Source organism: Prinia subflava, chromosome 10 (genome assembly GCF_021018805.1).
Source record: "Prinia subflava isolate CZ2003 ecotype Zambia chromosome 10, Cam_Psub_1.2, whole genome shotgun sequence".
Lineage (NCBI taxonomy): Eukaryota > Metazoa > Chordata > Aves > Passeriformes > Cisticolidae > Prinia > Prinia subflava.
In genome coordinates, this window is record NC_086256.1 from 31,024,962 (window position 1) to 31,039,357 (window position 14,396).

A 14,396-nucleotide genomic window follows, 5' to 3' on the forward strand; every position below is an offset into this window, starting at 1 on the left:
ATAACAAGGAAAACCCATTCTGTGCAATTCTGTGATCATTCAGATGTGCACTAAGTGTTTTGTAACTTCAGTAGTTTTGTTTCTTTAAGTAGTATTTCCTTCTTGAAAAAGGACTATTTTGATGGCTGATCTGTCTTTTAGTTTCTCTCTTAACTAAACAAAAACTATTCTTTCCATACATGACACATAGTGAATAAAGCTAAAAAAGTTAAGCACCACAGCAATAGTCCTCTCCCATTTAAAAAAATGAAGATTTGTGGTGTATTTGAGAAAATGTTGATCACTGCATCATATGCTTAAAAGGACTGCAATTTTCAATGCTAACCCTGCAATCACTAACACAAAAGAAAATTCCACGCTACTCCAATGACTCAAAATTGAGAGTTTCACATACTTTAGAAGCTAATGACACTATGGAAGGAAACTCTGTACTATCCACTTTTTATTAGATGATTCAAATCTGAGGTATGAAAACGAGTTACTTCCTCAGTTAAAAGAAGCGGGGAAAAACAGCCTCTGCATTTTCCTAGTGGACAGAAATAGGCATAGCATGGTATAACTATTGCTACTTACCTGTATTTTTAATATGCTGTTAATAATTCCATCTCTTTTTCAGAGGAGAAAGACTGAGAAATACATGTCACTGTCTGCCAACTACCACTGCCTTCTACCTTTTTGTAAAGATATGAGATTAATAATTTAATTACTATTTTGTCCCTGATCTCTTGGCAGCCAGAGGCTTTTAATAAAACGCTATTAATTATGCAAAGTGTTATTTTCCTCCTACCTATTTTCTATTTTCCTCTGTGTCTATACAGTAACATTAAGATAAATCAGTAAGAACACAATTTTAAAGTGCAGTGTAATTAATTGAAATGGGAATTTTCAAATATAAATCTGAACAGAAAAGTGCAAACTTACGGGGGTAGTATCTCTGCAGCCATGAATATCTTCTCCACCAATTCTGAAAGTATACTGAGTAGATGTGCCAAATTAGTGTTTACATCTTCATTTTTTCTAACTTCGAGGGATTTAACTAAAACAGAAAAAGATTAGGTTTCTTCTTCTATCTAGAACTACATATATATATATAGTCTCTGAGTATTAGACACTGAATTTCAAAGAAAATTAAATATTCTGCTGCTGTACAAGTCTCTTACAGAATTCATGCATGTTTCAGTAGCTTGTCAGGAAATGTGAAGCAATATTTTTAAGTTCTAATATACATATCTGGCTTTTATCAGTTTGGATATTCACCTCTTCTCATCTCTGTGACCTTTTTGTCTCGCTCAGTCCGAATTTCTCATGATTCTCATCTTTTTCACAATGAAGTGAAACACAAGATTTAGGAGGGTCATTTTAAAAAGAGTTTCAGGATCAGTAACAACCCTTTAGTATAAGGAATTTTACAATTAAAACTGAAGTTCAGACCTTGACTTCTACAGTATCTTTGGTTTAACAAGAGTTACCTAGATTAGGAAATTCAGTAACAGCCACACAATGACTGATAAATAATTAAAAGAAATTTTGAATAAAAAAACTTAGTAACTCTACTATGAATAACATTTGAAGTGAAAATCCAGGAAAAAAAGAAAAAAAAAAATCAAAATAGCTCTTAATGAACTCAGTTCCTGTATTTCTGATGAAAACAAAGTCCAGTTCTAAAGATCATTAAATGTCTCTACAACTAATACTGAATGTAAACGCAACACAACAACCAATGGATTATTGTGTCAACAAACCAAAATATTTAAAAACACAGTTTAACGTATCACCTCACAGGACTGCTTGCTCTCCATTATCTTTAATATGGAGTCTTTCAGCGCATGATGAACAAAACTTGTTGTTGTGGCTTTCATATACTGCTCCATAAGTGTGCTTGCTAAAGTGGTGGCACGGAACAAGGTGGTAGCTTCATCTGAAAAAAGAAACTGGAAAAACTCAGACAAGGAGACATCAAAAAGAGAGGAAGAACATGGTTACTCTTTGACATAAGGTAAAGGAGGAGGAAAAAAAAGGTAGCACCAGAACCCTTTCCTCCCCACCTGCCCAGAATCCCAGTAAACTTTTGTGTGATTTAGTGCAGTACCTTCCATACTTACCTCCCTGTCATTTAGTGTTCGTAACAACAAGGACTCAAGCTTTTCATGAAGAAAAATCTTCAGTAAAATGCCAGCCAACAGTGTTCTATCCTGTCCACAAACATGTGATAAGGCATAGACTACATGAAGTTCTTTCTGGAGTATAAGCTGAAAGAAAAGCAATTTTAAAATATTCAGAAGCTTCTCCTTACATATAACAGCTTTGGGAAAATATTAGATATCTATATATATAGCTATCTCTTAAAAATATTTGATTACATCAACCAGTGTTACTGAGATCCTCTCAACCAATGAAAAAAAATTGGTTTTGACAGATAAACCATAGATGGTTAAACTTAAGTTCATACCTCTTTAAACTCATTGTATTCTTCTTCTGGCATGATCTTCTCCATGGAATATCATGCTCGAACACACAAAGATCCTGGCTCAATACCCTTTAATGGTACATGGGAACCGAGTTGAAACCACTCATCTGTTGCATGTCCTTTTTGTAACCGGCTTGATTGGCAACGCATAAACACTTAAAGAAAAAAAAGCATTGTTCAGGTATGTTATCTCCACCAAACCAGTGCTACTATTGAATAAAAAAAGGTGTTTATTTTCAACACATCATTTTATTTCAGGGAAAAAATACCAGCAAGAGTAAACAAAAAATTTTCATCAATATATTAATGGAATAATACTCTCTTCAATGGCTTAACAGTGTCCTGTAAACTGAAGAAGAAATATATGGCAATCTGTAAAAAATGTATACATATAAATTCAAAAATACCACACAAATTGACAATTTTCCTTGTAACACCCATGTAAGTAGGTAAAACAGTGCTACCCTGCAAATCAAGGTTGCAGGCACAAACTAAAGAAACAGGTTAAATCTTTAGAATTCACTACTCTCTTTCTAGCCTTGGGCTGACACCACCATCAGGGTCTGCTCCTATTAATTATTACCGTGTGTGGGATTATGGTATTCCCAAACACTGACATACATATTACTTTTATAGTAACTCCAGTCTAAACAGTTAATGTGTATTAGGTTAAAAAGTGTTCTCAAGCACTTGCTGATAGATAATCAGTCAGCTCAAGAACAGCCAGATCATTAACTGGTGATGATGGTACACTGAAATTGCCAAGCAACAACCCGGACTGCAGCTGAAGTCTGGTGCAGCAGCTGGCTAGCCAGCTACAGCAGCTGGGAGGGAACACAGGCCCAGAGCACGAACATGTGCTCCTGAGTGGAGGGGCTTTTTTCCCAAAAAGAAAGGCCCAGGCACTGTCAGAGCCAACAATGTGCCTGTGAAACACCCACCACGCTCCAAGAGGAATCCACAATTAGTTTTACATTTAGCCTATCAGTCTGCATCTCTCAGTCAAATGCCCTCTCTTTCCGTGACAAAAATATTTGCTTTTACTTTTTTCTCATGAAAAATAAAAAGGCCCTTAAAACCAAGATCTTTTTTTCTTTTACATCTCTGTAAAGCCGATACACCAATTTGCCTTGCAGAAATTGTCAACAGTCCCAGGAGATTTCTCATTGCCCCAGTGTTGCAATACACAGCAAGATATAATTTGATACTGGAACAGAAAAAGATCATATTTATATTGCCTTATTCAGGGCAATCCTGCTGCCTATTTCATATTCTTTGGAGTTGATGAACTGATAGAAGTTAATGCATTTACATCAAACAGCATGAAAATCAATCCATCACCACCTGCTATTTATCACCAGAGTGGAGGGAATGTCATTAGACTACGTAATAAATTGACTTTCCTAGCACACTTCTCCCTGCCATCAAAGCTCAGTATTCATAACTAAGCAATGTGCTTTTCTTCTTATTTGCTTGCACATGTAAGGCATGTGTACCAAAGTGAAAGGAATGGGGAATGAGATACAGGACCTAGAACAAGTGATGATTTAGTTTTTCCCTGTGGTTATAGTAGCACTTCATAGTTATAATAGAAATAATATTACTTGACTTTGATTTTTAAAAAATCATACCAAATATCTGTACAAGTTGCTAAGTCTACAAAATAGTTATCACAATTTATATTAAAGTAGTAAGACTTCAAAGTAATAAGATTTTTTTCCTGTTTATAATGTTACATTGAACTGGTAGGCTCCTTTCTCTAAGAGACTTATAATCAACATGAATTAATCTGAAATTAATCACTGTTGTGCAAGACCAAATCAGAAAATCCACTCCACTTCAACACTTCGTGATGTTGTCCTTCAAGTCCTACTAATTCAACTGTCAATAGCAGCAGACGGAATTCAACTAGTAAATTCTAGGACTTTGGATTTTTTAAGCCATATTATATATATTATATAAGAGTAAGCCCTTATGCAATATACAGAAACAAACAAAAAAGTGAATAGAATTGATGCTGAACTGTTTAGTATCATTTCTGACTATCTGGAATACTTAAACTCTAAAGTAACTATGGAACATTCATAGTAGGCAAACTTCAATGTAAAGACCTGAAAACTAAGGAAATATTTTAAAATACTGAAAAGGTAGCATTCATCCATGTATCATTTTGGTATTTAAGTTTTGCGTGTTACAATAAAAAAAACAAAGCAGTGAATCCAAAAATTAAATTTTAGACCTTCAATCTGCACTACATGGAAGAAAAAGCAAGCAGAATAGGTGAGTTAACCCAATGAACAAATGGCAAGATGAATAGCATCAGCTGTACAGGACTGCCACTTCATAGCATTCCACAGGTGGTATCTGTGGCTGAAAAGGAAAGGAAAGATGCCTGGTTAAGGAAACATTATCTTGCTTTTGAAGAGTTACAGGTTTATTCTGGCACTGCAACATAACATATGTCAGAGAAGATGTGGTTTAGCTCATTTTACCCCAGTGAACTTCACTTCATAGGGTTGGGGATGTAAGCAGACATGTATGTTCATTCAAGATGACTTAAAGTAATATTTATCTCAAAGGAGTTATGCTGGATTATGCTTAGGCCTTAAGGAGTGCAGATAACTGCAGTAAAGAAATGCAGCCAGTCCTGCCCCTGACCTAGAACATGAAGCCTTCCATAACCTGAATGCACAAAACTAACGGCATCTCCTTAACCCGGACAGAGGGGAAGAAACTAAGCTGCTGAAGTATCCCACACAGGAATTACCCTTCTAAGATTCTGTTCCCAACCAAGGCTTTGGTGTAGATAGGTGATCAGTTTTCCAGCTCAAATGAATTCAAGATCAAGGTCACAACTGCAATTATAGCCCTTTAATCTGTGAGAGAGAATATATCTTTATTCCTCCTGCTATGCAGTAATGTTTCTAGTAAGAGGAGGAGAAGATATGAAATTAAATAAGGTTCTGCCAGACCATTTGAAATGAGTTGTAAATACCCACCTCAGCTAAGGTTTCCCAACAGATTGTAATAAACTCCAGAAAAGAAAAAAATCAATAAATTTAGCACTGGCCTAAGTTACAGGCCAGTAAAAACAATATATACAAACTGAAAACAATTGCACTAGATTATATATACTCTGACTGCCTTGGAAGAGACAGTTTAGAATATAATGAAAAAAAAGTCTTGGAACGAAATTTGAAGAGAGCAGAGAAAACCATCCCACTCTGCAAGCAGCAAAGAAAGGCACAAGGCTGAAGTTGCTCTAAAGCAAGTATTGGGAAACAAGATACCTTGAAGAACACGAAAAAGAAAAAAAACACAAAACAACACTAAAAGTATTGTGTGGGAAGAGACTTGACTTAAAAAAGTATTTTTTTCTACTTAAGAGCTTCAAATTCACATTCTTCAAACTCTTTCTTTTCTAGGAAGCTGACAGACTCTACCACCTTCTTGTTGATTTGCTGGAACCAAAAACCACATTAAAGCAGCACCTGTCTGACTAACATAAGGAGAAGAAAATACAGATCTTTTCCTATTCAAAGTGATATTGAGCTAACTTCAGACTTAAGCCGAAGAGTGGTAGTAAGGGAAGAAGACAGATGAGGTAAAACGGAGAGAAAAAAGGGAAATTTTCTTCAGAGACTGCCAAGATTACTTTTTTTGATAAAGAACTATACCTTTCCCTATCTCACTGGAAGCAACCAAAAACCTGAAAAGAAATTCCATGTAGTCAGATTCCAAGGAACTTACATTTTATGAAGCAGACTAATACAGAAAATTTCTCCTTTTTGGTAAGCACAGTCGTTGTCTAGCAGATTTACAACAGTTATTGTAAAGCAGAGCTATGTGAGACATACAGGACTGGAGTAAAGTGCATTTTATGACTAAAACAGTGGAAGTTCTTATTATAAAAACATTAATGGAAAGCCAATACCAGATATCAAAACTATACACAGGCAGTATGGTGAACCTAAAAACCTACTTAATCCTCTTGTGACAATCTTTGACAAAAGCAACAATAACCACACAAAGTATCCACTGCTGTAATGTAGAAGCATCTTTTACAGAAAAATACTTACATATATCTGGATCTTTACTTTTCTTTGTTTCATTACTAAGACTTATCTCAAATCTATTAATATCAGATAAAAGATCACTAGGAGAAAAGACAGAGAGCCTCAATTAATACTATAATGGCTAGCATTTAAGCTTTTCCTAATTTCATTTCAATCCTGAGTTACCACTATCAGCCACTAATATTAGCAAAAATAGGTACCTACAGAAAATTCTGCCCATGCAGAACCTGTCTGAAAGGTTGCTGCTGTATAAACACATATACAGTATTTTTTAAATACTGCAAAACAATAAACAAGTGTTAAAATCTTAACTCTGATACAAATTAAAAGTGAAATTTACTAATTCAAGATAATTAAGACTTACTCAAAGACAAATTCTTCAGACCATACAGGATTATGTCCTTCCCTGATGTGTGTTTTTGCTACCTGGACAATGTTTAGGTAGATATTACAATACGGATTTGTAAAATGCTTTACTGGGAGCGCTTGAGCTTCTTCTACATGCAAAATGAGACTGCTGACCTAAAAAAAAAATAAACAGTTTATTTTTTGTTGCTAAAATACAAAGCACATGAATGAATTATTTTTAATCCTCTGTGCAGAGGCTTAATGTTAATATGAGAATAGTGAATACAAAACTCCTTATTAGAAGAGTGAAGACCAAAGGTACTGGAACACTTTAAGAAGCACAAGGAACAAAATAAGAGTAACTCAAATTATTACTGAAAACAAATATCCAGACCCATGTTTTTAAGGCATCTTGGGTTTTCATTTTAAAATCATTTTAGAAGCATTAGGATTTGCAAATAACTTTTCCGGCCACAGAAAATTCTACTGAAACAGAAGACTAGCACTTTGAGTAAGAGTCATGAACAATTCCAAATACAGTGGTTTATTGTTTGGTGCTTTCCTAACAGATTATGTAAAATTCTCTTGTGCAACACATTACATTGTATTCTTTTATGTAGATAAGCACCGTCTTTGCTTTTTGAAGAAAAGAAGTCCCTTGTTGCTTTGCTTTTGCACCCTGAAGCTCCCAACTGCACCTGTCACTTTATCTGTAAATTCACCTAATTTAGTTTACTAATTCAGAATTATCCAAACTTCTTTATCGTTCACAACCAAACAGTTGTGGTTATAACTTTTTATTCACCATTTTATTCCCTTCTCTACGACCTGTAACAACTACAGTCAATGTTCCTAAGATTAAATCATGTCAGGAATTGTTAAGTATTTCCCTGTTACTCTTCAGTCATTACAGAGACAGCTATTTAAGACTGACTGCCCTCTCTCTCTCTGAAGAAATTCTGGCATACATGGCTCTTTCAAAAAGCCAAGAGAAATTAAGACAAAAGCATGGGTCAGCGTGTATCTGCTACATAAAATGAATATCATTAGTTAAATAACATGCACTTATATGTAAATAAAATGTAAATAAGGAGTATTTGATCTATGTGTCAATATAAATTTTTATAATTTTTTTCTGTTTACATGTCATACTAATTTTTAAATTTTCCCATGTGAGGCATATTTGAAAAGCTGCTGACTTCTTTAGACTTTTATTCACAACATGCTACTGTTGAAAGGGAAATTCTGAGATTTATGAATATCATTTTGCACAGAGGAGACAAAATACTCCTCCTCCACATGCACCTCCAGCCTCACAGTATCAGCTTTACCTGACGCAGACGTTTATTTGATGTTCCTGGACTGGTTTTTCTTAAACTGCAAAACAGCTGCAGAGCTTTCATCCAGTCCTAAGAGAGAAGAATGCAGAAGAATGCAACAAAACTAAGCCAGATACAGCTTCTTGCAGTGGAACAGACATATCTGCAAAAAGTATCTGAATTTTCACTTTAGCTTGGCAAAACCAAAGTTTTCTGTAATTCCACAAATATTAAAGCAATATTAAAGCAAATTTATTATCTTTACTAAGCAAAATCTCATAAAGAATTTGCAAATCTGAACCATTTTCCCTTTCAGAATTATCAAGCCTTAGTAATGGATATACAGTGTGACCTCTGCCAATTTTCCAGTGTAGTGATACTACAAGAAATTGTAAATTGTATATAAAATTAAGCAAAACTTGTTTACTTCTGAGAAAATTGCATTTAACAAGCCAAAGTGGTCTGATTATTCTCTCCAGCTCTCCCATATGGCAGTTATAACACTGTATACATCAAACAAAAACTGAACAATTAACAGAGAAACATAGAGCATATATCCAGCTTTCTCTGGTTTGTCTTTGGAAGGTAGAAGATACATTACAGCCTCATTCTCTAGTTACTGTCTCCCACTGAATCCTGTACATTTCTTGCAAAGCACAAAATTTAGGTTTTGACCAACAGTCTTCTCTTTAGTCAGTATCTCAAATAGCTGCCATCTACTCTCAAAGTACAATTTAACAATGTCATTAAAACCCCCACAACACTGCTTCAACCATTCTTCACAACATTCTCCACATTTTAAAAATACAGGAATATGCAGCACTGCATCTATTCTCAGCTTTGTGTTAGGCTTGAGTTAGGCTTCAGCTTTCAAATCCTTCCAAGGAAGAGCTTTCAGCTACACCTCACCAAGTTCCTATTTTTCTGTGAAATGTTAGAAAGTAAAGAAAGCTGAGCATTCTCAAAAGAGAAATATTTGTAAACGTTCCTGGGCCAAAGCCATATTATAAAGAAACCTGAAACAATTAATGCAGTGAACAGCTTGTTAAGCAGCTTCAAAACCAAAGGCAAATTAAACCAAATGTTTAGGAAACAAAACAGGATATTCTATCTTCTACACATTCTTAATTCTTTTACTTTTTAGAAAGCAAAAAATTTTACAGATATGACAAAAATTAATTAAGGAGCATGGAATTTAATTTATATATTCTCAACTATGATACAGCACATTGCTTCTCAAAGACAGTATACTGACAGTTGTATGACAAATGCACTACATTCTTATGTCATCTCTGCATTTAACTGTTTGCATTAACTTAACAAGAAAATCTGTGCTTTCCTTTATATACAGCACACAAAAAAGACTATCTTTATAGACTTCACACTAGGGTGAATACAGTCTGAGTGCTCTAGAAAGCTTTCATTCCATTCAAATAATAATAATCAAATGCAAAGTTTAACTTCTAATTCAACCTATACATCAGAGCTGTGAACCTGCAGAGCTTAAAACTTCATAAACAAGAACATTGTATTTTAGATGCAATCTGCTGGTAAAATAATTTTTCAGAAGCAGGCTTCTATCCCCCAATTCTTAATCAGTTAACATAACTGTTAAGAGAGCTAGTAACTAAATGCACCATACAAACCCAGAAAACCTTACACTGTGCACCATCGGGGCTAGGCACAACTACCAGTTTATACACATGGCAAATAACTGGAAAAAGGCAGTTCAATCCACTTTGGTCACAGGGCACATATACATGCATTGACATTTTATTTCACTCTAAAGTAAAACTCTCACTTACTATGCTGTGTTTTATAACATGGAAAAGACTTGAAGGGTATATTTTTTCTTCTGAGTTGAACTGTATCAAAAACATGTATGTTCTACAGAAACAGAAAACATAAAATAATGGAAGTTCTGTGCATGGGACCTGACTGGAATTTGTCAAAACTGAAACCCTGAAGAATAGGTAATACAGGTGCTGTATTTTTAGTACCAGTCTTTCCCCTCAGAGATCTGCTACTAGTCCATTTCAACAACATATTATTAAAGGTTACTTTTTTTACACTTAGCAAATAAAAGCTCTCACCTGTGCTTGTTCTGGAGTTTCACCTGCAAAGTAAAAGATGTAATGCTCTTCACTAAAGTGCTGAACTACTATCTGAAAAGAGTTTGGCCTTAAAGATAAAAATAAAAATTAAAAAAAAACAACAAAAATTAAGTTTAAGTTTAATTAATCTTCACATATTAGCAGACACCTTCAATTAATCTGTGCCAAAACAAAGTTTACACTGAACTAACAGATTTCTGCTGTTTGTCTGTAAGGTGCATTGAACAATTGCATCCATTTTTATTCATCTACATGTTACCATCACACATGGAAACAGGAAGAACTCCAACAAAATTTCTCAAATCTTCAAAACTGCATTTTGTTTTTGAATGTCTTGTAACATTTTAAGAAAACTAGAGTATATGCAGTCTGCTTCAGAATATTGATACATTTTTAGAATGGTGTGTACAGAACAGGCATGTATGCTGGCTTAGAGTCAAGGCAAAAAACAGCCATCTGAAAAAATTTGTCAACAAGGATTATTCCTAGAGTTTAAAAGCAGCAGAGGTTCAGCATTCTTTCACAATCAGTTAATTGTACATTAAGGATTTTTCTTTCAGGAAACAGTAACCTAAGGAGTCCCCTATATGAATGTGTCCCGCAGCTCTCATGACCAGTGAAATGTGTACTAGATCATACACGAAACATTTGAGTGTATGTGGTACAAAGCTCTACGACCTTGAATGCTGCAGAAGTACAGACTTCACTGCACTCCTGAGGAAACAGCAGAGACTGTTTTTTATCAGCTACTTGAAGTGCAGGAGGAACTCTGTCTCAGCTGCAGTTCCTCACTAACAGCTTCCTAAGCTGCTGCAACCATGCATAACCTCCTACACACCTGTAACTACCACTGAGCACCCAACTATGCTCTAACCCACAACACAGGGTTTCTTAAAAGCTGTTAAGAGAAAAAATCAGAATGTTTATTGATTACAATATATACCAAAGCTTCCTGCCTAATTGTCAACTACATAGGGAACGTTTCAGCAATTTTTTTCATACTCTTTACCTGTATTTGTGCTCCTCATTCCAGCAGTTAAATATTGGAGGTTTTTTTCAAAATTATCATAAAGATTTTTAAAAATCCCAAACAGACAGAGCAAAGCATCAGTCTTTGCAGATTGAGAAATGTCACTAATTTTAAGTTTTACTCTAAGTTTTTTCACAGAGTAACTACAAGGTGACTGTATACAATTTTTCAATAAATATTAAGATCCTTAGGATAACTAGAATTTCTCACTTCTATCATTTATTATATAAATAAATGTAGTTATTTCTTCTATCAAACACTATAATACAAGCCAGCGGAGTTGGTTTTGTAACTATCAATGAAAAAATATATAAATTCTCTTCTTAATTTCTAGCAGTATCTAAAAGACTTCTGATTCTCAACTTTCTTGCTGATAGTCACCTCCCTTTTGGACAGCGTATTTTGAATATCAAAATATTACAGTAAATAAGAGTCAATGTGTAATTAACTCTGAGTATAGTAATTGTGCAAAAACAATCTCTGAGGATGTTTACTTATACGAACTAGTACGCCACAAACAGAGTACTTGTTTTTAAACAGAAAAGCACTTACCGACTTCTAACCAAGTTAGTTTTCAAATACCTATCAAAATAATGTAGAACTTTTAGAACTTTAAAAAATCATTTATCTATTAAATCTTGGTGCAACAGGATTAAAAAAAGCTGATGTCCTACCTGCCAAATAAACTGTCATGTACTCCACAGACAGAACAGACGCTAAGGCCTATTAGTCCTTTGGGTTTTGTGGCTCGTTTTTCACTTTCAAAATAAATAAGTTGGGCATCATTTCCCTCTAATATAAAGTACAAGTTTTTCCATCTTTTTCCTTTACCTGTACAAGGATCAAGCAAACGGTTACAATACTGTCTAAAACAACATGTAAATTTTGTAAATTAAGAAAACAGAAGAGGGCAGTAAAGCTTCTGTCAAATTCTGAAGAGAAGAACAATGTACAGATAATCCCACTGGAGTTATAGCATCAGTATACACATTCAGTTTTATAAAAAATGGGACTAAAACCAGCTCCTCTTCACAGATGCAAGCAGAGTTGCAAAAGGTTCTTCAAACATCTCCAGTGCTTTCAACTGCATTATGTAAGTGCATATGAGCTGTCCCTGAGCTCCTCTCAGTGTTACGCCTGTATGTACAGTGATTGTAAATAATGACAGTGTGGACCGCATTCACTAGAGTTTTTTTTAAGAAATGGACTCTTGATATTAGAAAGTTACTCCTAAACTCTGACCAATGTTTAACAGATTGCATTACAAGACCTTAAAACATATAGCCGCAGAACAGAAATTAAAATATTCTATATGCAAACTTAAATCAGAATCAACCCGCAAACACATCCATAGGTAAGAATTTGGTTCCACTTGCTGAAAAAAAAGGTGCTTTGAATTACAATGGATTAGGAGCCTTCTGTAACAAATTAATGCTTAAATCAGAGTACCATTTAGAAAAAACTTTCAGCCTTTATTTTATACTTTATTCATCATAAATCCACTGGGGCCTCAATAAACTAGTAGCAACATTGTTTTCAAAATACAAATGTAACACTCATTTATTATACTATGACTCTTGGATGGAAGAGTGATTTTATTGCACTTATTCCATATATACTATGTGCATCACTCTACAAGAGAGTACTCCAATTTGCCTCTTTTAGCCTAATTTTTCCAAGTCATTTGCATTTCTTTCCTTACTCCATGACATCTCTCTACACCTCTCATAATAAACCTTATCAACAAACGAAATGCTTCCTTTGTTCTGTTCAGAAAGTGTAGTTTGGCGTTCTTTAATGTCTCTTGTATTAGCCTATATGTAAACTCTTACCTTCTTTCTTGCATTAGGTTACTATCCAGATTACCACCTTAACTTATCCTTCTTGTTATTTGCAGAATTTTGTTAATGATATCATTTTTCTGCATGCATTCATGTTGATCTTTTCAAAAAGTAGAAATATAACACTCTAGGGACTAGCTTCCTCAAAACTTCAGAAACTTGTTCAATGGAAATTTCTTCAGGGTAGTACTGAAGGTTACACTGAAATAAGTCAAGCTGTCAGCTTTTAATGTGCTTATTTTATGTTATGCTGTGTCAGCATTAGAAGCATAAAAAGTCATTATATCCTTTGTATGGCACACTGCATTTTAAAATTATGACTGAAAACATAAAGCCAGCTGTTCTCTGCAGTGAATGTACAGATTTGCACTATTCTAGCTCTCTCAGACCTCTACCAGCTAGAACTTAGTTAGTTTCATATTAAGTACAAACACTTCATGAAAATATATTTCATTTTGTGATTTTGAATGCTACCTTTGACAAGGATGCCTAGTTTTTGTGCTGTGCTGATTTTTTTCAGAACTGACAACCAAAATTTTTACGCTGCACATAATTTTATGTATCATATTGTTCTATTCATCTACTACCTAAGGAAAGAGATCTTTCACACTCCTTACACACTTTTCCCCACTTCAATTTTTAGCACTTTCCAGTACCAGTAAACTCACTAAATTCAGCTAGGAGGTGATGATCTCCACTCTCTAGTGACCAACAATAGGGCACAAGGAAATGCAACAAAGTTGAATCAGGGAAAGTTCAGATAAGACTTTAGGAAAAAGTTCTTCATTGCAGAGGTGAACAGGTACACAGGAAATGCTCACAGTCTGTCAGGGTTTAAGGAGCATCTAAATGATGCTCTTATTCTTGTGGTTTAGCTTTTGGTAGACCTGCAAGGAGCACAATCTTTATTACTAACTTCCAATTTAAGATACTGTATGATTCTATGATCCTTATCTGCTTTTTCTCTTCCTTTTAAAAAACAGAAGCAAACATAACTCACTTTTTTTAGAAGATAACCTTTTTTGACAATATTTTTATAAAAAGCATCCTTTGTTTTCTGATGAATTGTGTTGTAGATTTCTTTTCCATCCACTGTATCATTAAGCACTTGTTCTTGGCGCTAGAAAACATGTCAGAAAAACATACTGTAAGCTCAGAAATTGCCATTAAAAAGCATCCTATGCAGTTGTGATCAGGATCA

The 14,396-nt window shown here is 34.6% G+C and overlaps 1 protein-coding gene across 1 annotated transcript in view; it reads right to left on the reverse strand.

The window, feature by feature from the left end:
* Nucleotides 1-14,396, reverse strand: part of LOC134555266 (ras GTPase-activating protein 1-like) — a 61,683-nt gene that overhangs the window by 17,428 nt on the left and 29,859 nt on the right. Inside the window, 11 exon segments of the mRNA XM_063406731.1 lie at nucleotides 922-1,018; nucleotides 1,021-1,036; nucleotides 1,776-1,918; nucleotides 2,090-2,249; nucleotides 2,450-2,622; nucleotides 6,547-6,623; nucleotides 6,908-7,065; nucleotides 8,223-8,300; nucleotides 10,304-10,391; nucleotides 12,029-12,185; nucleotides 14,192-14,315. Of these exon segments, the coding sequence (XP_063262801.1) occupies nucleotides 922-1,018; nucleotides 1,021-1,036; nucleotides 1,776-1,918; nucleotides 2,090-2,249; nucleotides 2,450-2,622; nucleotides 6,547-6,623; nucleotides 6,908-7,065; nucleotides 8,223-8,300; nucleotides 10,304-10,391; nucleotides 12,029-12,185; nucleotides 14,192-14,315 (1,271 nt within the window).